The 24,563-nt window shown below is 40.0% G+C and overlaps 1 protein-coding gene across 2 annotated transcripts in view; it reads right to left on the reverse strand.

Moving 5' to 3' along the window:
* Positions 1-15,370: 15,370 nt before the first annotated feature.
* CCDC93 (coiled-coil domain containing 93) overlaps positions 15,371-24,563 on the reverse strand; it is a 118,602-nt gene continuing 109,409 nt past the window's right edge. For both annotated transcript variants that reach the window (XM_027854679.1, XM_027854680.1), the window contains one exon: positions 15,371-15,772. In XM_027854679.1, coding sequence (XP_027710480.1) covers positions 15,719-15,772 — 54 coding nt within the window. In that variant the 3' untranslated portion in view covers positions 15,371-15,718. The remainder of the gene's footprint in view (positions 15,773-24,563) is intronic.

Raw genomic sequence — 24,563 nt, forward strand, 5'->3', positions numbered from 1 at the left:
CAGCTCAGGTGCTTGACTCTTCAGATCTAGGGGAATTCTTACCCTCTCTTTGGATCTCCATGTACCTCTCTAATCTTCTATGCCCAACTAGAGAATGATGGTCCATAGTAATGATGTAATGATCCAAAGTCTAGATTCTCCAGAAACTCCTTTATGAATGCATTTTAGAGGTTTCGTTAATAGAATTGATGGTAGGGGCAGCTAAGTGGTGCAGTGGATAGAACTCCTACCTTGGAGTTAAGAGGACCTGAACTCAAATCCGACCTCAGACACTTGACTAGCTGTGTGACCCTGGGCAAGTCATTTAACTCTGATTGCCTCACCCCCAAAAAAATTATAATTGAGGGTAAATATATAACGGGATGGGGAAGGGGATAAAATGTTTGATATCAAGATACAGAAAGGGAACAGGAAGACCTCAGTTTCCTGGTCAGCCTCACCCCAAACCAAACCACATACACATAGTTAACGACAAAGGATTTTAAACTTGACTCATAATTATGCTCTTTTCTATAATTTGTAAATTACCAATCTTGCTATGAGCCCTATTTCATGAGGTGCCCAGTGTGCCTACCTGAATTAGCCAGGCCTTATCCAACCTGTTGTAACTTGAAAGTGGAGGGAGAGGATATATCTGGCTGTGTACCTGGGAGGGCAACTTACTATGTTTCTCTACTCCAGAAGAAGGATGAGGATAATCGTACCCTAAAGAAGAGTGGAGGCAGGAGAGAGAACTTACTGACTTCAAGGAAGCCAATCCTGTAATATATCTGCTAAATGTAATTAATCATAAACCAAGGACCTGGCAAGCTCTAATCAAAACTGGAAAGTTATCCACCTTCCCCTCTTTTTTTTTGATGACTTCTCTCCCAACTCCACCCTAGACACTCAGTGATAAAATAATTCATAGTAAGGTATTAGTGACATTCAACCTGTGCATTTTTAAAAGGGGTACACAGGTGGAATAGCATCACAGGTGACTAACAGGTGTAGCTGGACCAAGAATTGCCCAGCATTCCTGGGGTTTAATGCATCTGGAATTAATATCTACTTAGGTGACTGTAGGATGAACTGAATGCCTGATATTTCCTTATATTTAAAGGTGGAATACAATGCTTAACCAACCAAAAGGAATATAGTGGGATCGTAGGCATTGGGCAACCTGCATGGGTGAGATAATTGTGTGTTTGTGTATGGGGGGGGTATCTTAGAAGCTCTTAAAACTGTACCACATATACTCATCTATGAATATCTTCTTACTTCTTCTACATGTGGCTATTCAATATCTACTAAATGCAGAGGGCTAGGTGTCCTGGTCCATGTCCCCAAAGAGCTTATAGTCTCTTGGGAAGAAGGAGGTATAAACACTAGAAATAGTGATTTTAAAAATGGTTCAAGGCAATACAAGATGCTTTAGTCTTAGAGACCCAATTGACTTCTGCTGAGACCTCTCAGTGTGTATAAACTTGATCTTGTCCTGGAGTGAATGAAAAGAAAAGTAGATGTCCTAGAGGATGAAAAGACCCACCTATGAGAGCCTGGGATGCTCCTGCCATTAACAAACCATGACAATTACAAAGCCTGGATTTTGGCTTCTTTTGGGATCCTAGCTCATCATAGGATGTGTGCAGTGACTGAATCATGGAGAGACTTAGGCCCATATCCACATTAGAATGTTTTGGTGGCTTTCCCAACTTGGGGAAGCCTGGAATCCAAGTGAAAATTCTTGTCCTCCTTCATCTTCCCACTTCACCAACAGTCTCCAGCCCAGTTACACTTCGATGTGCTTGGTGACTCTTTCTGGGGTCTCAAATGGAAAATGTCATTCTGGAAAATGACTGCATAGAACCCTTGACTACAATGACTCATTCCTTTTAGGAATACAGTGGAAGGAGAGGATTCTGGGAAGATGGCAGAGTGGGTCAGAAAATTCCAAGCTCCACAAATTTCTTCCACAAAACAGACAGAAAAAAAAAAGGCAAAATAGCTCCTCAGGGTGAATGTAGAACAGTAAAAATAAATAAGAGTTGGGGCAGAACAATAGTTCTACGAATGAGAATGGAAGATAAATCCCAGGACTGGGGTTTTGGTCCTTGTGAAGTGTCAACACCTCCAGGCTAGTTCTGCTGAAACAGCAAACGTCAAGCCCTGGGGCTAGCTGAGGTGGGAGGTAGCTTCTGCCCCAGTCACAAGAATTTTCACCTCCCCAGACAGTATGGGGAGTCTGGTGTCTGAGCAGGGGAAGATTGAGAGAACCTCTGCTGACCCTCAAGGGATGCTGGGCCCAGCTGTGCTGCCTAAACACTGCCCTGGGTGAGAAGGAACCAGCACTTGCCTGGTGAGTATAGAAGCAGTGGGGCAAAGACACCTCTGGCTGTGGACACTTACAGGACAGCAGAGTTCTTGGTTTCAGTTCCAGGCTAGAGGAAAAACTGAAGGAGGACCTGAGGCCATAGGAATCATTCCCCATACCCCAGCAATAGAGTTGATTACAAGTTGCTTTTTTAAAAAAATGAGCAGGCAAAGGGCAAAGAACCCAACCATAGAAAGTTACTATGGGAATAGAGAAGACTGGGGTTCATCTTCAGAGGATACGGAAGCAAAAAAAAGCCTCTCCTAACCCAAAGAGTAACATCAAATGGTCACCTGCCCAAAAAGAATTCATAGAAGAACTTTAAAAAGATTTTAAAAATCAAATGAGAGAGATTGATGAAAAACTAAAATAAAAGAAAAAGAAAAAAGAACAATCCAAGAAAAATAAGAAGATTGTGAAAAGAAAGTTAATCAACTGAAAAAGGAGATCCAAAATCTTAAGGAAGAAAATGTGTCCTTGAAAATTAGAACTGGACAAGGGGAAGCCAGCAAAGTTATGAGACCAAGAAATAATAAAAAAAAATAGAATGAAAAAATAGAAGAGAATGTGAAACATCTCATAATAAAAAGAACTGATCTGGAGAACAGACCAGGAAGAGAAAACATAAGAATAATTGAACTATCTGAAAACTACGATAAAAAAAAGAATCTTCATACAATGATACAAGCAATAATTAAAGAAAATTGTCCTAAAGTGTTAAAATAAGAGTGGAAAGTAGAAATAGAAAAATTATACCAATCACTACCTGAAAGTGATCCTAGGAAGAAAACCTATAGGAATATCATAGCTAAATTCTGAAACCACCAGCTCAAGGAGAAAATGTTATGAGAAACAAGAAAAGCCAATTCAGATATGATGGAGCCACAATTAGAATCACACAAGAAAGACCTAGCAGTGACTACACTAAAGGACTGCAAGTCTTGGAACACTATATGTTGAAGAGCAAAAGAACTGGGATCGCAGCTAAAAATATCATACCCAGCAAATTCAAGCATAATCCTGAATGAAAAAAAAAGGATATTGAATGAATTGTCAGACTTTTATGATTTTATTGCAAAAAGACCTGAACTTAATAGAAAAATTGACATACAAGATCCAAGAGAAATATAAGGCAAATCAAAGACTAATTACAAAAGACTCAATAATGACATACTGTTTACTTTTTATATGAGGGAATGTAAACTATATCTCTAAGATTAGAATTAGTAATTGGATAGCTCGAAAGAAAGATTGGGGTAGAGCTGAGTATCATGTGATTCTAAAAAGTAATACCGTCTAGGAAAAGGTAAAAATTATCTTATATAAATGAGGTGCAAGAGGAAGAACTGACAGAGGAATTAGATGGGGGAGGAGGGCTGGAAGTTCTGGAACCCTTCTCTCATAGGGAATGAGTTAAAGAGGGAACAATACATATATATCTAGAAGGGTATAAAAGTCTTCTAAATTCACAAAGAAATAAAGGGCTAAGGGAATAGGGAGGGGAGAGGGATTTTTAGAGGGAATCCCACTCAGATCTGGGTTAAGACAATAATACATTTAGAAGAGAACAAAAGTCTTCTAAATTTATGAAGAAACAAGAGGGTGAGGGAATAGGATAAGGGGGATACAGAAGGAGGCAATAGGATAAAGAGGGAACAACATATATATTTGGAAAGCTATAAAAGTTTTCTAAATTCAAATAGAAACAAGAGGGCAAGGGGAACGGGGTAGTGGGGAGAGGATAAGGGACAGATCGTTGATGGGGGAGTAGGTTTAAAAGGGCAGGGTAGCAGGTAGTAGTAAAGTAGAGGAGTAAGGAGGGATAGTAAATAAGAGATATACACAAACAAAATAAAAATCAGAATAGAATTTATTAGGGAAAAAAGCAGAAGTAGTAATAATCTCAGACAAAGTTAAAGTTAAAATAGATTTAATCAAAAGAGAAAAATAGGGAAACTACACTACATGTGAGCCATATTAATCATATTGTTTTAGACTATTTAAAATAACTAGACAGGGGCAGCTAGGTTGCACAGTGGATAGCACACTGGCCCTGGAGTCAGGAGGACCTGAATTCAAATCCGACCTCAGACACTTGACACTTACTATGTGACCCTGGGCAAGTCATTAACCCCATTGCCTAGCGAAAAACAAAAAGATAACTAGACAGTATAAGGTTGGAATATTGCTGTGGTGTACGAAATTATGAGTTGGTGGATTTAGAAAAATATGGAAAGACTTGGACTTATGAAGGAAGATGTTATCCACCTTCAGAGAAATAGAGCACAAACAAACATGGTATGGTCTTATATGAATGCATATGTATACGATTTAGATATCTATGTATATTGTGTAAACATATATATGTATATGTTAATATGTGTATATGTGCATAGATGTATGTGTGTGTATATATGGTATATATGTACATGTGTATGTGTATATATGCATATGTGTGTATGTGTATAGGCGCTTAATTATAGCCACCTTGGGAGAGGGTAGGGGAGGAAGGGGGAAAAAAAGAACAAAGTAAAAAGTGCACAGCGGAGAACAAAATAAAACCTACAAGGAAATAAAGAAAAAATGGATAGGGTCTGAACACAATGTGTAGTATTTACTATATAGGCTTTCTTGAAATGGAAATTTATTACTTTATATTTTGAATCTTCTTGAAACACAAGGTTCTGCTGTGCACATGGAAATTTTTTTTCTTTTCTTGTTTTGTATTTAAGTTTAAAATAAAAAAAATTACCAAAAAAAGAAGAAAAAAAGGAATACAGTGGAAGCACCTCAGACACAGGTGAATCTGTATTTTAAGTTGTATAATTTGTGATGTGTACAGCTTATTTGAATTTATTAGGTTTTTTCCTTTCTTTCTTGGGGCCTTCACTTGAATTTCCCAGATGCAATGGAAACTTGCTCAAGTCAATCTGATGTGTGAAAAATGTGGATTTACAAAATATCACTTGGAGGGTGATGGTTTGCTTTGTATAAGGATTTACTCCTGGGCTGCTCGATATAGGGAGCTTCTCTAATGTACCAGAAACAGCTTATATTTACCCACAATCTGATTTACACACAGTACCAGGAACACATGTATTATATCTAATGAGGCAAGGGAATGTACTGGCCTCAAGCCTCTGCCAGTGCACAGAGCCAATGGTCCCTGCTGCCTTTAGGGGTGATTGGCTTGATTCTTTGGGAAGATTCATTGAATGGCTAAAAATGGTGGGATGAAAAAGGATTAAATCATAAGGGATGTGGTTTAATTGAACAAGACCCTAAGCCTGGGACTATCAGCTATTTCTGACCCAGTGTGATTTTGTAACTTGTATGCTTCTTTTTTCTCAGTAGACCAATGAATATGTGCACATGCATAATCTATATTTTGAAATCGGTTGTTTTGCTAAGGCAGCTAGGTGGATAGAGCATTGGGCCTGGAGTCAAGAAGACCTGAGTTCAGATTTGGCCACAGACACTAGCTGTGTGGCCTTGAGCAAGTCACTTAAACCTCTGTTTGACTCAGTTTCCTCATTTGTAAAATGGGGATAATCTTAGCACTTACATCCCAGGATTGTTGTGAGGATCGAATGAGATAATTGTTAAACTCTTAGTACAATGTCTAGTATATAGTATATACTACATCATTGTTAGCTATTGTTATTATTACTGATAGTATACATATGTACCCATATAAGTAGATGTGTGTATATACACATATACATACATATATACACATGTTGTGTATGTATATGTGTGTGGAGACATGGATGGATAGAGTTTTCTTTTTCTCTTTTGAACAGACATGGGATTTTATTGAATGCATGAGTGGGGAACCTGTGACTTTGAGGCCACATCTGGACCTCTAGGTCCTCAAGTGTGACCCTTTGATTTAATCTAGTTGGATTCAGCCACATGTGGCCTCGAGGCTGCAGGTTCCCCATCCCCGGCCTAGTCTGTTGCCATCTCTTTGAGGCTTTTCATGATTCCTATAGCTACTAGTGTTTCATATTGTTTTAACTTTGTATATATTTATATCTGTTCATGTTTCGTGTTTACCCTGAGGGAAAGTAAACTACTTGAGACCAGGGACAATTTCATATTTGTCTTTGTATGCCTAGGCCATCTCCTCTGCACCACTCTTCTCCCTAGGTTTTGCTCTGTCCTGGTTCTTTTTCTACTTAATGATGGCTTCTTCTCAGTCTCCTTTGCAGGATCTTCATCTAAGTCCTGTCCTCTAGCCATTGGTGTCCCACACGGTTGTGTGCTGGGCCCTCTTCTCCCTCTATACTACTTCATCTGGTGATCTCATCAGCTCCCACGTGTCTATTGCCAACTTGTGCTGAAGATTCTCAAACCCACCTATTCCATCATAACCTCTCTGTGGACCTCTGATCTTGCTTCTCCAACTGCCTTTCAGACATTTCAAACTGGATGTCCAATAAACATCTTAAACTCAACATGTCCCAAACAGAACTCATTATTTTTCCCTATAAACAACACCACCCCCTCGTTGCCCATCTTTTCTATTACTTCATCTTCCCAGTCCTCCAGGCTCACAACTTAGGAGTCATCCTGGATTCCTCACTACTTCTCATTCCCCATATCCAAGTTGTTGCCAAGGTCTGTCAATTTCACTTTTCCAGCATCTCTCAAATATGCCCTCTTTTCTCCTCTGAAACTGCCCAAGACGTGGGATATAGTAATAGAAAAAGTCCTGAATAAAAGGGAAAAGGGTCCGTCGGAATTGAAGAACATCAAAAAAGGTATCTAGTCATAGTTAATATCCTGCAACAGGGAAGACAGGTGGGTCCTATTTATACCAATTATTGTAACATGTTTATTTGCTTTTTATTGATGCATTTTGTCTTGACACACCAGTCACAGACACACACCAATGACCCATTCCAAAAGTATGTTCTTTTAAATTGCTTTAAAGAGTGACTGTATTATCTGAGGATAAATAAATCAAATTTATAACTAAGATGTTCTGCTTTGGTGAAGTCCAATAATACTCATAAATATCATAGTTCATTTGCATTTTCCCCAAAGCATGTTTTAAATCCTGGACTTTTTTGCATCTTTTAACACTGGAGGGGGCAGCTAAGTGGTGCTGTGGATAGAGCATGGGCCCTGGATTCAGGAGGACCTGAGTTCAAATCTGGCCTCAGACACATAACACTTACTAGCTGTGTGACCCTGGGCAAGTCACAACCCCATTACCTAACCCTCCCCCCCAAAAAAAACAAAAAACCAGACACAGGAGACCATTAACTTATGGATAATCTTTGCTTCAGAGTCACCACTGTGTGATGCAGTAGAGGTGAGTCTGAATCCCTGCTTTGTCCCTCAATCTCTGCACCTCAGTTTCCTCATTTGTGAAATGAGGGAATTGAATTAAAGGACTGCTAAGTCCACTTCAGGCTCTAAATTTGTGATCCTGGTTTTCGTCTCATTGTTCTAGAAGCTTATTTTGTCTCTGTCACTAGTCTCTCTGTCTCTCTCTCCCTCCCTCCTTCCCTCCTCCCCTCCTCTATCTGCCTTCCCTCCATCTCTCTGTCTCTGTCTCTCTCTCTGTCTCCCCCACCCCCAAGGCTCTTGTCATGGTTCTCTTCTCTCTCCACATACAAACACAATCTCTCCTTGAACTGTCTTCCAAGCTAGGAGCCATAGATTTTGAGCTATAAGGCACCTTAAGGATCAATCATTTAATTTAGAAATTCTTAGTTTTTTTTGTGACATGGACTACTTTGATAGTCTGGTGAAGCCTATGAGCTCTTTCTCAGAATGATGTTTTTAAATGCAAAAATTAATTACATAGGATTACAAAGGAAACTAATTATACTAAAGTTAGTTATCAAAAGAAAAAAAGTAATACCTGGATTATGAACACCTCTATCATTTTACAGATGAGGAGGCTGAGGCACAGACAGGTTCAGTGACTTTCTCAGTCACCCAGGTAAGAAGTGCTAGAGCTGAAATTTAAACCCAGACCTTCTGACTTTAAACAGTACTCTTTCTACTGCACCACATTGCCTCTCCAGACCTATACTACCAAATACCTAAAAGACATTTCCACTTGGTTGTCCCACTGACATCTGAAAGTCAACTTGTTCAAAACTGAGTTTATTATCTTTCCCTTAAACCTTTTCTCTTTGTGACTTCACCATTACAGCCAGCAGCATACCACGCTACCTACATTTGACTGAAGCAAAAAGATAAAATTTAACAGGATAAAAGTAGAATCTTGAACCTGGGTTAAAAAAAAAACATAACTGCACAAGTATAGGATGAAAATTTGCTAGACAAAAATTCATGAAAAAGACCCCAGTGGTTATAAGCTCAATACAAATAAATGTGAGTGCCGTCTTTGACTCTTCCTTTCTCCTCGCCTTTCATATCTGGTCAGTTGCCTTGTCCTGCTAATTCCACAGTCTCTCTAGTCTGGCCTTGCCTTTCTGTTTTCACTGCTGTCACTCGAGCAAAGGCTCTTATTCCAGTCTGCCTGTATTGGTACAGCTTCTCAACAGAAAACTCCTTTCCACCATCAGAAGTCTGCCAAAAGGATAGATTTGATCATAAGATTATAGATTTAGAACTGGAAGATACCTCAGAGGTCATCTTGTCCCACCCCATCAATTTACAGGTGAGAAAATGAGCCCAGAAATGCTAAGTGACTTATTCTCCATCTCAATTTTTTTGTGGTTTCCTCTCTTAAAAAGCTCAAACTCCTTTAGTAATTAAAACACTGCACAATCTGGTTCCAGTCTACCTTTTTAGCCTTATCTCATGTTATTTCCCTCCATGGACTTTGTTTCAACCAAACTGGACTATTTCTATTTCTGGAGCACGTTCCTATACTGTCCCTTTCCTCAAGCTCTTCTCAATGTCTGCAATATTCTCCCTCCTCAATTCCTATGTAACTATCAATCAATCAATCAATAAACATTTATGAAGAAATCTATTGTGTACCCAGGCACTATGCTGAGCACTGATCATCTTCTCCATCACCAATCCCTTCCCCAGCTCAATTAACCTGCTCCTTTGATGTACTTGTCATGTACATGATTATTCGTGAATGTGTCATAGCCACATTCCAAGTTGGATGAGAGCAGGGACTTTTTTTTTTTAAACTTTGTGTTACCTCCCAGGACTAGAATACTGTTTGGTGCACAGTAGGTATTTAATACATATTTGCTAGACTGAAATCTTGTTTTTCATAGTAAATCCCAGTCTAATTTAATACACCCCTTTGCTATCATCCATAACCAAATCTTAGGGTTTTATTTAACTAGAAATCATTCTTCACAATAGACATAGAACCTTGACTCTCAAATTTGACAATTATTTGTCCACTTTTGGCATCAGCCTAGTAGTGGCTTACTGTCATTGATAGGCAATCCAAACTGGAGAAATGTTTCTGCTGGAAACTCCTGGAGGTCCTAGTCTCACTCACTTTCCAATAGCTCTAGGGTTTCAATACTGTCTGTTCAGGGTTTCTCAAGTAAGAACACACAGGCCAGTGGGGAGGAAGCTACAGCACATATTTTAGAATTCACTGTTCCAAGGTGTTAGGGATCATGTTATACCTCTTACTGATAAGCCCAGTTGTGTCTGATTGGGTGACTGGCACAAGGGTAGCTGGCCAATGCTGATACTAAGCTCTTGGCTTAGATGGAAAACTTCAGCCTGTGGCTGCTGGGTAGGGATATCACCGGGCTTCTCCAAGACAGAAAGAGTTGCAGAATTGGAAAGGACTTCAAAGGTTATGTGGCCAAACCTTATCCAATCCACAAATCCTTGCTATGGTGTCCCAACAAGTATGGCTTCATTTGAAGATCTTATGGTGTAGCATGGCTAGTGCACTGGACTTGGAATCAGGAAAACCTGAGTTCAAATTCTACATGTTGACACTAGTTGCGTGATCCTAGGAAAGTCACTTTATCTCTTTGGGCCTCAGTTTCCTCACTTGTAAAATGAGAATATACTTAATGACCTGTGTGATTCATTCCAGCTCTAAATATTTGATCCTATGATTTCCAGTGAGAAGGAGCTCACTATCCCCCAGGGCAGTCCATTCCATTTTTAGACAACTCTAATTGTCAGCAAGTTTTTTCTCATGTAGAGCCCAAATCTATGTTCTTGCAATTTCCATAGGATGGTCCTATTTCTTACCTCTGGGACCAAGCAAAAACAATTCTTTTCTTTGTACCTTCAAGAACTTGAAGGCACATCGTCCCCACATTTCTTTTCTCCATTACAGAGTCCCATTAAACTGATCACACGCCTGGTCTCCAGTTCCCTCGTTCTTGTCCCTCTCTTCCGAATGCGCTCTAGCTTAACACCTTCCCCAAAATGTGATCATTGGAATTGGGCACCATATCCCAAATATGGTCTAAGGAGGACTGGCTATAGAATAAACTTCTCTTGCTCTGGGCACTGCATTTTTATTAATGTAGTCTAGGCATAATTACTTGTGTTGGGCTTATTAAAGTTACCAGGTCTTTTTCATATAGATTTTTGTTTAGCAAATTTCTTCATTCTGTACTTGTGCAATTGATTTTTAAAACCCAGGTTCAAGATCCCACTTTTATCCCATTTTTATCTTTTCACCAGTCCATTATTTCAGCTTGTCAATCTTGATTCTGTCATCCAGTCATAGTGAATCAGCTATCCCTCCCAAGGTCTTGTCATTTGCAAATTTGATAAGCATGTCATGTATATTTTTATCCACATCATTGGTAAAAATCTTGAATAAGGCAGAGGCAAAAATAGAACCTTGTGGCATTTCACTAGAGACCTCCCTTCTAATCAACCTTATTGTACAATAATACAGTTCCCATGTCAATCTTGTTCACAAGGATACTGAAATACATTATCAAATGCTTTTATGAAATCCAAGTAAATCATATCCACTGAATTCCCCGTACCTTCTTGATTTGTAACTGTCAAAAAAGGCTATGAGTTTAGCCCTGTATTATTTGTTGACAAACTCATGACAGTGTTTAGATTACTCCTTACTTTCTATTTTGTCCACAATCTATTCTAAAATTTGGCTAGATGCCAGTATCAAGGTAACTGATCTATAATCTGATGTATCCACTGTCTTTCTTTTTGAAAAAAAAATTGGAATATATACCCATTTCCAGTTTTAGGGCATGTTTGGTGCATCAATCTTCCAAATATCACTTACAGTTGTTCAGCAATCACTTTTGCAAATTGTAATTGTCAAACTATTGTGCATGACCTTTGAGAACTAAGTGATTTATCCCCATAGTGATACTTAAAAGAAACATAGGATTCTTAAAGAAAAAAAAATATGCTCCTAGGAAACATTGGGGATTTAGAACAAATTCTTTTGGTTATAGAACCAAAATACTACAACTATACAAAGTTGCTTGGGGAAAAAAGGGACATCTTTGCATCTTCACTAATTCTAAGTATAAAGGTCTTTTTCTGGACATGTCTCCTGTGGACAGCACCATCCAGCACCAGTACCTCCAATATGTTCCAAAGGTTTTATTTCTCTTTTCATATCCTTTGATTATCTTTCGGGGAATGACCCATTAACATTTATTTGTAGCAATTCTCTACATATCTTAGATATCATTGATTTAAGAAATATGCTGTTAAGATTTTCTTCCACAGTTCAGTTTACCTTCTAATTCTAGTCATATCAGTTTTGTTTTTGCATAAACCTTTGTTTTATGTCATGAAAACTGTCCATTTTATTTTCTGTGACTCTCACTGTCCCTTGTAAGGTCAAAACCTTTTCCTCTATCCATAGCTAAAAAGGTATATTTTCCCTTGATGCTCTAAATTGTGTACTTTGTGACCTTTTATTTCTATGTCATGCATCTATTTAACTTATTGTTGTGTATGATGTAGGCTGTTGGTTTAAACCCTAATTTCTGCCAGGCTACTTTTCAGTTTTCTCAGAACATTTTATGGAATGGAGAATCCTTACCTTAGTAGTGAGGATCTTCTGGGTTTATTAACACTATGCTATTACAGTATACTTCTTTGTTTTTCTTTCTTGTGTACCTAATCTGTTCCCTTGACTTTTCTATTTTTTTAACCTAAATGAAATAGTTTTGATGTTTTGTAGTATAGTTTGAGATTTTGTACCACTTGGGCTCCCTTCCTTCTCATTTTTTCCATTATTTTCCTTAAGATTCCTCATCTTTTGTTCTTCTCATTTTTAAACCTTTCCCCTAGTTTTGAAAAGTAACCCTTTGCCTATTTGTTTTGTGTATTATTTGTAACAAATATTTAAGTGCAATGCTTGGTTTTCTTCTGCCCCCAAAAAGTCCCTATCACTTGTATCCTGCCATCTTGTAGATATATTTTAAAGGAATAGAAATTAATTTTTAATAATTACAGTAGCCCATCAGAAAAATAACCAGAAATATAAATTAATACCTTAAGAGCAAAACAAAACAAAGCAGAATGCAGCTAAATAGAAATATCATTTAATTATCTGTTATTTGGGGTTATTTGCCCCACCACTGCTCTCCATTAGGCTGGAAATCAGAATTGATTACAGTGACATACAGAAACCCGTTCCCTCATAATTCTCCCTCTCTCTTCCAGTAAAGGGAATTCTGTGCCATGAACAGACCAGAAAAAAAAAATTCTAAACTCAGTAACAGAAGAGTCCAATTGGCCAGGTGCTCTAAGTCTGTGATCTGCTTGATAAATTGTATTTAATGCTTCCCTGGAAATTCAAGTGGTTTACCAACCCAACCCAACTGCAAGGGATCTCTCCTCACCACACTCAAAACATTATAAGATAGTCTTGAATATGTTGTTGACCCAAATGTCAAAAAACCCAAAACCCCAAATTGCTTCCCTTTTTTAGGAGGCTATCACATTACTTATTTCCTTCCAGCAAGTAGGTGGGATTTGTTATGTGCAGATAAGCGAAAGTATGTAAGGATGCAACTCTAATGCTTGCTACATTCCAAAAGGCAGAGAGAGGGGGTTTTCAGTTTGGTGAAGAGATGCTTTCAGGTCTCATTAGGCCTAGCATAGGACTTAACATTCACTAATCCAAAGTGGATTTTTTTAAACGTTCACTCACATCACCTATGCCTTACCATATATGTATATATTTTTTGTATAATATTTTATCAAAAGTGACTGGAGTTAAAGTTATGTCTGTCTGATGTGTTTAAGTTTCACATTTTATTGTCCAAAAATTCTGGCTAGTGTTTGGCCACAATACCTGTCCATGAAGCCCAATCTGAAATCTAATTTTCATCCAGCATGTTATATTGCCAAAATTAACTGGAATCTCGGGGCATGAAATTCATACAGTTCTGATTCAGTGACCCATTGTTTATGGCATAAAGCCCGATCTCCTCAGCCTGTCACGAATAACCCTCTATGATTTAATGCCAAATGACATTACCAAGTTCAGCTTTCACTACTCTCTCCTTCACTATTCCACTCTAACTAAAATGGTCTATTAATGGAGAAGCCAGGTTGAACCTGCGGTAAGGAAGACAGACGTTTTACATTCTACCCTTCATACTTACTAGGTGTACATTCATGGACAAGTCACTTAAAGCTCTCTGAGCCTCAATATCCCTGCAGGTAAAATGGGGTTACAGTACCTGTAGGATCTACCTCTCAGGTTGTGGGGGTGTATCAAATGAGATAACCGATGTAATGATAATAGCTAGCATTTATATAGCACCTACTATGTGCCATAAACTGTGCTAAGTGCTTTAGAGATATCTGATTTGATCCTCACAACAATCCTGGGAGGTAAATGGATTATCCCCATTTTACAGTTGAGGAAACTGAGGCAAACAAAGGTTAAGTGATTTGCCCAGGTAAGCTAGTAAGTGTCTGAGGCTGGATTTGATATAAAGTGCTATATAGGTGGCAGGTATTATTGCCTTGCAATTTCCTGTTACTGATTGCCCTTCCCTTCTCTACTCCATCTTTCCATAATGGAGCCCTTCAAGGTCCAAGCTTAAATTCCACATTTTCTACAAAACCTCCCCTGCCTTCCTGTACTGTCTGGTACCTGGGAAGAGCTCACTGGAGACTCAGAGTCAGAACAAAAGGCAGTGCTACAAGCTCTTTTGACCTTAGCTGGCAGAATGATGGTGGAAGAGGTATTGAGGGAGCAGTACTTAACTGTGCATTAACACAGTTGAGCATTGCAGTTGAGGTGAGCATTTGTAGAGCGGGAAGTGAAGCTGGGCCCAGAACAAAGCAGAACAGACACTTGAATGGGCAGATCAGTGGTGGAAGTCAGGCCGAGTTGGAAAAACAGCAGGTAAGCAGTTAGCAGGTGAACAACAGTGTGTACCAAGGTATGCTGAGGTGGTCTGAAGGGCTGAGAACTCGATCCTGGGCAGTGAGAAGACAATAAGATTTTACAGCTGGCTCACAGTATCACAAGGCGAGAGCTAGAAGGGACTGCACAGGCCACTTAGCCTTAAACCCCTCATTTTACAGACTAGGAAACTAGGGCCATGGGGGAATAAACAACTTCATGCAAAGTCATGCAACTAACATAAGAAATAGGATTTGTACCAAGGTCCTTTGACTCTAGAAACCGCGTCCTTTCCACTGCACTATTGACTTGAGGTCAAGGTTGGGGAGGCCCCTTCAAGGTCCCAATGAATCCCAGGTGAACTGTCCCTAACTGAAGAGGATGAGGACTAAATGACTGTGTCCTCTTTAGGGGTGGGGCCAGGAGCAAGGCCTTTGTCCTGGGCCCTAACACCAATCTAGGCAGACTTGAGCTTTCTGTCCTCTAAATCCTTACAACACTAATTATATCTTTCTTGGGATAGGGAGCACTTACTGCCTTGTAATTTCTGTTTTATGATATTACTTTCCCATTTAGGCTGTAAGCAGCCAGAGCACAGAACCTGTTTCTGCTAAGTGATTGTATCCTTCAATGCTTTCTTTTTCCCCCTACCCCACCATGCCTAGAATAGTGTCTTGCACAGGAGGGGTGTGGGGAGGGAGGGTGGACAATAAATATCTGTGGAATGAATGAGTTAATTTTTATTTTATAGAGACTTTATGCAAATATTTTTCCTGATATCTTAATTATATGTAATGTTATTTTGGATATAAAAGAAAAATCTATACAGAAAAGAAATATTGGCCACATTACATCTTATTCTGTGGAAGGGCTTTTACTCTAGTTATACCCTTTGTGTTGAATGACTGTCATTAACACCTGGCACGGGAATGAAAAGAAACAAAATAGAAAAAAAATCCAGAGTATTTGAAGCAATCTGCCGGCATCTCTGGGCTGCTACTATCACGTTTCATAACGTGGTAATCATCTCCAGGCTAGAAAAATCAATTAAGGTTGCCAGCTGATGTGATTTCTCAGGAAATATGGGATTTCACCTTGGACAGCAGTATTTCATTCTTGCGGCATTCCTGATGAGAAAGTGCAATGAGAGATTAATTAGAGTAGCTCACATTTATATGATGCTACGTGGTTTACAAATGATTTTTCTCACGACTACCTCGTGAAGGTAGATGGGGATACACCAACCTTTTTTTCAAGGAACAAGTCTTAACAGACCCAAGTTATTCCCCCCACCCCCTCCCCCCACCTCCAGTGCCTCTGTGGAGATCTGAACAAAGAGAAAATGAAAATCTCATAGAACTAACCTGGAAGCTAAACTTTATATAATACATATGGACCTTCATTGCTCAAGCCACTGATATAACTTTCTTAAGCATGTAAAGAAAGTAAGCTTTCTTAAACAATGTGAATCATTTTGTAATCTTGTATCTACTGTCTTCTCTCATACTGCCAAACCATACCATTTACATTCTCCAGATTCTCATCTCTGTTCATGAAACCTTCTCTAATACCCCCTAGATAAGGACAGTTCAGTTGCCCCAGTATTCTTTCTATAGTGGTCCACAGCTGCTACTTTTATATTCTTGTCTCAATAAGCACGACCTTTAATATTTGTATTCTGACCTCCATTACTAAAATGGACAGGTCCCACAGGCACCCTATCCTCCTCCTTCCCCTAGTTCCTTGATGGTATGTTGGCCTATGTTTTTCCATTAGACTAGAATAGTAGGCTTTTTTTGTGTGGTATGGACCCCCACATGGACCCCCTATGACAATATGGTGAAGTCTATGGATCCCTTGTCATGACAATAACATTTTAAAATATTTGAAGGAATTACAAAATTTCATTTGGAGATTAGTGGAAATAATGTAATTTTTTCCTCTCAAGTGCAAGGGACCCTTGAAATCTATCCATAGACTGCCTGGGGGTCCTGTGAATCACAGGTCAAGAATTCTGGGTTAGAAGTTCACTAACAGTAGATGCCGTAGCGCAATTCGCGCAATATATCCTCCACAGTGCTTAGAATCTCAGAATTGAAAGGCTGTCTAATTCAAACCAATTCAATCGATTATATAATTGACAAATGGTTATCCAAGGATGAGAGTCTCACTACCTCATAAGGTAGCCCATTACACAGTTCTGAATAGATCTTTAGGAAGTTTTTTCTTTAAACATGCTATAATTTTGCAACTTCTCCCCATGGTTCCTGATTCTACTCTCTGGAGTCAAGTAAAACAAGTCTAATTGGAAAGAGTTCACCATATATAGCCAGCCCTGGACCCCACCATCTTCCTGCCATGCCACACACAATGTGGGTGTTCTTCTTTTCCCTCCCACTGCTTGCTCTAGGAACAGCCATCAAATCAACACTACCATTCTTAGAAAGGACATGTCAATTAGCTATCTAATGATTCCACTTAGCATCCCTGTGATTTTCCAGATTCTCCCTGGATACTACTTACTCTATTAGATTGTAAGCTCCTTGAGGACAGGAACTGGCTTTCTTTTGGTATTTTTATCCCCTCCAAATTAGCACTATTCTGGTGTTCTCTTTATATTTAGGCACAAGATCAAATCTCCCAAATTCCTTTAATGTTTACTATCTGTTTTCCTGTGCAAATCTCTAGCCTTCCTTATCTCTTTACAGATATTCTGCCCATTCTACCTGGGCATCTTTGCTCTGAAGTACTCTCCTTTTCTTAATTGGGTAAATTTGCTTTCCAGATTCTTCTTGGTGTTTATCTTGTGCTTTTAGGTTAAACCCTCTGCTAGTCTCTTCCTTATCCTGGCCTGACAAGCCAAGGTCAGGGCGAAAAAGGTTAGCTGTTGTCAGTCTGGAAAGAGAGAAGGCTGAGATGAGGCAGGAACATAGAACAAACATCATGACAGAGAGAACAAGGGAAAAAAGACCTGTTCACTAAACTCCAGAATATTATAAAGGGCTCTGTGCCTTACTACTTGAAGTTTAAAGGCTGTAGTTTTAAGACAGATAAAATGGAGTTCCACTTAACATGGCGGGTAGCAACTTGTTACTCCAAGAGATGGTACAGGCTAGAGATAAAATAGCTTTGAGAGGAATTCTGGTAAATAAATGAGTGACAGACTCATAATTAAATAAAAAGAAAAACTATGGTCATGACCTCAAGTGAGAAGGACACCAAAGAGAATCACTGGGACTGTCTATGGCTTGGGTGGCTCACAAATGAAAATTGAGACCTATAAAGAACCTGGGGCCAGCCCAAGGAAGCATGGTTGGAGTTTATGATATTCCACAGCACAGAAGTGTAGATCCTGTTTCTGCATCAACGAGGGAAAAAGCACTGCATCTGAAGTCAAGAAAACTGAGTTCGAGGTCCAACTTTGCTACTCATTCTCAGCCATCAAATCATAGGACCATTTTAAGAAGAAAATAGAAAGTGCTAGGTAACCCCCCTCAAAAAACGTAATAAAAACGACAGCTCTTCTTTTTATTATTATTCTCCTGGGTACCAGAACACTGGTCCCAGGCTCTTGATTGCTGGTTCTGAGATTAAAGGCCCTTTCCCCCCTCATTTCTTTCAAGACTTGCCAACATGTGATCATTTTTCCTCTTCCCTTGAGAACTCTGAGCTTTATGAACTTCAGTGAACAGGGTATCTTCGCTTCCACACTTGTTCCCCATGGCTGTCTACAAAGATTTCAGCTTTTCAAAGTGTAAGTGAAGAAGCTTATTAGAAGTGAGTTAATGTGCTCAGCTAATAAGACCCCAGGCCTGGCAGAGTCTAGCACCAGAATAAGGATATCTTCCCCTAAGGCTCCAGGGATCCACTTAGTGAAAAATTCTCTTAAAGCCTTGCATTTTCTGAATCAAAAGGCCCTCTAAACCAATTTCATATTCTTGCTTGAGCTCCTCTCCTTACATTTCCTATTACTCTAGGGTCTTTTTTCTTTCTTTCAGCAGTCATAGTAACTGGCATCTCAGAAATATCCACAGAAGTTTGGGGGACAAAGTCAAATCAGCAACTGTGACTGTCATATTTTAAGAAGTAAATGAACAATGGAGGCTCCCAACAGACTATCTGTGCATGATGACATAGGGTTTTACTCCTACATCTGCTCAGTTAAATACAGGACCTATGAGATCATATGTCAATTATGACAGAATAAAATGCGTCTTACCTCTGACAAGCCTAGCCAGACTCCTCCTGCCTATGGCTAGCTCTCCCTCCTCTGAGCTCAGAGGAGTCACTGTCTTGTTAGTAACATTCATCATACAATACTTCTTATATAATTTTGAAATTCTAGTATTATTGAACTTTTTACCCACTAACACTAACTCCACAATGGCTGGGATACTACCATTTCTTTGTATTCTCACAGGGCTATTCTCGAGCCTTAAAGTAGCTCTCTGCTCTATCAATATTTGTTGATTGACATTTCTCTTTCTCTCCCCCTTCTTCCCTCCCTCTTTCCCCCTCCTTCTACTCCTTTCCTTCTTCTTCCTCCCTAGCCCACCCTGCTAAGCACAGAGGTTTTAATCTTTTTTAATCTTTTTTTCTAACCTGGGATGGTAAGCCCCTCCTTAGAACAATGCGGGCTCACCATATTGGTGCTAATTTATTGTGGAGATCTGAATAGTTATAGCCCTACTGTAGCTCAGAACTCCCAAACTCAAGTGATATACCAGCTATAGCCTCCCCCGATAGCAGAATTTATAGGTGTGTGCTACCATACCCAGATCTTTTTCTTTCCCATTTCATAATGTTTACTGGTTAGTGCAGATGAAGAAGTATAAAATACCCTATTTGTGCCTAACTACTATTCATACTTCTCCCAATTTTTCTTTTGGGTGAGGCAAATGGGGTCACACAGCTAGTGAGTGTTATGTGTCTGAGGCCAGATTTGAACTCAGGTCCTCCTGACTCCAGGACTAGAGCTCTATCCACTGCACCACCTAGCTGCCCCTTCCCCAAATATTTTCAATCAATCCTTCAGAAGACTGTGCTCTAGCAGTTCCAGAAACCCTATGGATTTACCCATAAACAATGGGAACCAAAACTGGAGCCTCTGGGTGAGGTCAGTCTAAAAAACTAGGCATGAGCTGACTGGGAGTCTATACCTTCTTCATGGCACTAGGAAACTGAGCCGCAGAAAGCTCTCACTGTGTGAGCCCTAATATTGTCTGCCCTGCCTTGACTAAGAAAGGCAGGGTCTCCCTTCATTAAGGTTGCCTGGCAAGAGAAATCCTTTCTAAGTCTAGTAAAAATGGCTGTGATAAGGCCTACTTTCTGAGGAGGATGTTTGTTCTAATCCTTAAGAGAAGTTTTTCTTAAGAACACAGTTGAAAAGAGGACAAATTTCATGGTTTTGGTGAATATCATCTATAAATGATTTTTGGGGGAAAGATGATTTTAAATGGTGTAGAGAAGTCAGAGGAGGCCTGACAGGGGGTGGAGCCAAGATGGCGGAATAAAAGCAGTGACTTGCTTGAGCTCTCCTCCAAATACCTGTAAAAAATGGCTCTAAACAGATTCTAAAGCAGCAGAATCCACAAAAAGACAAAGTGAAACAAATTTCCTGCCCAAGACAACCTGGATGGTTGATTGGAAAGGTATACCGCGCTGGGTGGGGAGAGGAACACAGCTGAGTGTGGGCGCGCAGGCAAAACAACCCCAGTGAACTTGGAGCAGCCCTCACAGGACTGAATCACAGGCAGTTGTGGCGGTTTCTAGACTTCTCAACCCATGAACACCAAAGAGAACTTAGAAGGTCAGTAGGAAAAGTCTTTGACTATGGTGAGAGAGAAGCTCTGTCCCAGCCCCAGTCCCTGAGTGTGGTCGCAGAGTGGCAGCTGCTTCTGGAGCTTCAGGCCCACAGACTAAGGGGGAATCAAGTGGCTGATTAGAGGGAGATTGCAGGGATCTCTTTGCTGGTGCAGGATTCTCTTGCTTTGCCTGTGCTTGGATCTGGGTCACAGCTCTGGGTGGTGGTCCTGGGGCGAGGAGATGTGATTGAGCTTGTAATGGTGGTGGAGAGGAAATCTTCCTCACAGTTCCAAGGCAGAAAAGAGTGCTTGGGGTCACTCACAGACCAGAGCACAGGCCAAGAAAGGAGTAAACACCTCACCCCTTATCATACCACCTTGGAAGAACTGAAAATTTACAGGTCCCTAGAAGTATCTCAGAAAACAGCTGCACAAAACCTCCGAAGCTTGGGACACTATATTCTCCACACTGGAAGCAGACCCCTACTTTAACAAAGAGTTTAACTCAAGCAATTGGCTGGGATCATGAGTAAATTGTACAAAAAAAGTCAGACCATAGAATCTTTTTTTGGTGACAAAGATCAAAACATACAACCAGAAGAATACAACAAAGTCAAAGCTCCTACGTCCAAAACCTCCAAGAAAAATATGAATCAGTCTCAGGCCATGGAAGAACTCAAAAAGGATTTTGAGAAGCAAGTAAGAGAAGTGGAGGAAAAACTGGGAAGAGAAATGAGAGTGATGCAAGAAAATCATGAGAAGTCAGAGGAAGAAACCAGGATATGAGGCTGGGGAAGGTGGACAAGAGTCAAGGGTCAGTGTAGCCACTGCTATTTTTGCACAGTACAGGGGGCTGTTGGGTTGAAGTTAAAACAAGTTTCTTTACCACAGGGTCTCTCAATTCCTTTTCTGTTTGAGGACTAATGCCCTGGAGAGATCTACCTCAGTCAGAAGTGGAAGACAGACCTAAAAAAAACTAAGCTGAGTTTCTTATCATAAGTAAGATGACAAGTGAACTGAGAGACTCAGAAGAGAGAATGGAAGTCAAGGCAATTCAGTGTAGTTAAATGTTGTTGTTTAGTCATTTTCAGTTGTGTCTGACTCTGCATGACCCCTTTCTGGGGTTTTCTTGGTAAAGATACTAACAGTGGTTTGCCATTTCCTTCTCCAGCTCCTTTTACAAGTGAGGAAACTGAGGGTTAAGTGACTTGCCCAGGATCATACCGCTAATAAGTGTCTGAGGCCAGGTTTGAACTCAGGTCTTCTGACTCCAGGCCCAGCGCTAGAAGCCAAAGGGCAAAGCTGATAATTTCCTAGGCCTCTGTACATTCTGAGGCAACATTCCTGAGAAAAGAATTTCAAAGCCAGTGGACAAGAGACTAACTGAGAAAGATGGAGAGAACCTGCTAGCTACTGGATGAGGAGGATGGAAAGGACTGAAGTTTCCTGGCTACTGGCTGAGAATGCCAAGTGAGCAGAGAGCCTGCCTGGAAGGGAAAGGCTTATTAATCACAGCACCTTCTGAAGATGGAGCACAGACTTGGAGGTGGGTCTGAAAATAGCACGTCAGCTGAGGGCTAGAGCTGAGGCACTGAAGGAGGCATAAGGAACAGGCTCACAGCAGAGGATTATTCACCACAACATTCTCTCTCCCCTTCCAGTGACTATTTCTTCAGGGTATTAAGTGAGCCTGAAAATAGGCAGGGTTAACAGTTAGCTGGAGTAAACAGCAGCACCTGTGCCTGGCGGGGAGTGGGCCCAGCAGGAAGTATGATGGGCACGAGCAGGAGGTAATACACTGCAAACGAGGAAACCCACAGAAGTTACATAAAGTGACGGCAGTAACAGAAATCACTGGCAGCTTTGCAGTGTTGCAGCCATGAGCTGGCCCTCCCTGCATGTGCCCATGTCCCATGTGTTCCCTATATGTGCATATTTCTTGATCATCCTAGTTTCTATTACCCTTTCTCCTAAAATTACATTGTATTCATTTATATGTATGTGTGTATGTATGTATATATATTCTGTATAAACTCGTATAGGTATATGTTGCCTTCCCCATTAGAAAGTAAGCTTCTTTAGGGCAGGAATTGTTTCATTTGTCTTTAAATCCCCAGTGTTTACCACAGTGCCTGGCACAGAGGAGGCAGTTAACGAATGCTTACTGATTGAATATACAGCAAGAAAGTACAACACAGCATCTTTCAAGAGGTCTAAGAAGTCTCTCCTTACTCAAGTATAAAATAAGCATTTTACTTTCCCTGGAGATGACACTCTAGCACTTTGAAGGTGTTTGCTTCTGTCTCAGGAAACGTAAGCATCACCAAACCAGTGCACAAACATTTCTCATTTTTGTCTTTGTTTTGTCTTTACTTATTTTAGTTCATTCAGATTAAAAAAAGAGAAGAAGCCCAGGAGTAGTAAAGCCATTCATAATAGTCTTGAGTTCTGAGTTTTAGGAAACAGTATGGAAGCACAAATTTCCAGAACCTGCTGCAACCTCAGAAATCATGTAGCCCAGTTCTTACCCCAAGAGTCATCAAGGCTCTGCTTAAGAATCTCTAGCAAGGGGGAACTCACTGTCTCTCAAAGCAGATGATTCTATTTTTGGACAAATTGAACTGTTAAGAAGTTTTCCATTATTTTGAATAAAAAATCTGTCTCCACATAATTTCTTCCCACTGGTTTAGGTTCAGAAGCTCTTCGGGTTAAAGCAGAACTAAAGATTGCTGTCATGTCTACTCTGAGTCTTTCCTTTTCTAATCCCTATATGGCATGGTTCTGAGTAACCTCACTATCCTTGTCAGTCTTTAGAGGGATTCTAGCTAATAAATATTGTCTATCCATTTAAGAATGGCATCCAGAGACTCTACCTCATCATTTTCCATCTGACAATTTTCTTGGACTCCATGATATCCCGAAATTCATCATTCTGCAAGATGAAATCAACTCTAAAACTCACTTCTTAAGCTCATTTCCCACATTGGCTCATCATTCTCCAAGATGTTATCAATTCTGAAACTCACATCTCTTCAGTACCCCTGGCCCCCAGTGGGGCCCCTCCCTCTGATAGGGGAGAGTAATGGGTGGACACCTGGGAGCTCCTCTCAGATCCTCAGTTTGAAAAGCACATCCTGAGAATTCACCTCATCATTTCCCACCTGGCTGCTTTCCTGGACTTCATGATCTCTGGAAACTCATCATTTTGCAAGATGAAATCTAATCTTGAAACTCACTTCCTCATATCATTTCCCACCTTGGCTACAGGACTTCTTCATAACCCATGATAGGTAACTTCCCTCACCCTGTCCCCACTGATTTTCAACTTCTTTTTACTTATTTTCTTCTATCATTATCATCATCATCATCATCATCATCATCATCTCATTGTTAGCTCCTTGAGGGTAGGAACTATCTTATGCCTTTCTTTGTATCCCCAGAGCTTAGCCCAGTGCCTGAAACATAGTAGGTGCTTAATAAACATTTATTGACTTCTGATTCTGACAAAGTCAGCCTTTCTGCCATTTTGAATTGCACAAGTATTTACTGAATGTCTACTATGCACAAGATAATGTGTTTGGGGTGTTGTGAGGGATGCAAAGAAGAATAAGACATGGTCTTTGTCCTCAATGGCTTCTAACCAACTGGGGAGCAGAAAGCTAGCTAGGCCAGGTGCAAATGGTTTCAAAGAAAGGGGAACTCTCAACAAGGAGTGGATAGTGATTATTCCACAGGAGCTGGCCACCTTCTCTATTTTCAATCACCACTGTCAACACTTCATTTTCCAAGGAGGAGACTGAACATTACTCCTTTGGCTCCATATAGCGCTTCTTTCCCTTTACATCTACTTTACCTATTAGGCTATTGCTACTAGAGGATAAAAAAGTAATCTCTCAGTTTTCTAAAATCAATGCAAAACTCAATATTGATTCATTTTAAATTGCTTGATAAACCAAAGTGTCCTTTGATAACAGTCATCAATTCTGCTTTTTCCAAAAGGCCAGAATTAGGCCCAGAGGTAGACGGAAGTTACAGCAAGGCAGATTTTGCATCCAAAAGAGATTTCTGTTTAGGTAAGACTAGATGGCCTCACAGGTCACTTCTAAACCTTATA

The sequence above is a fragment of the Vombatus ursinus genome, unplaced genomic scaffold (assembly GCF_900497805.2).
Source record: "Vombatus ursinus unplaced genomic scaffold, bare-nosed wombat genome assembly UNPS02010548.1, whole genome shotgun sequence".
Lineage (NCBI taxonomy): Eukaryota > Metazoa > Chordata > Mammalia > Diprotodontia > Vombatidae > Vombatus > Vombatus ursinus.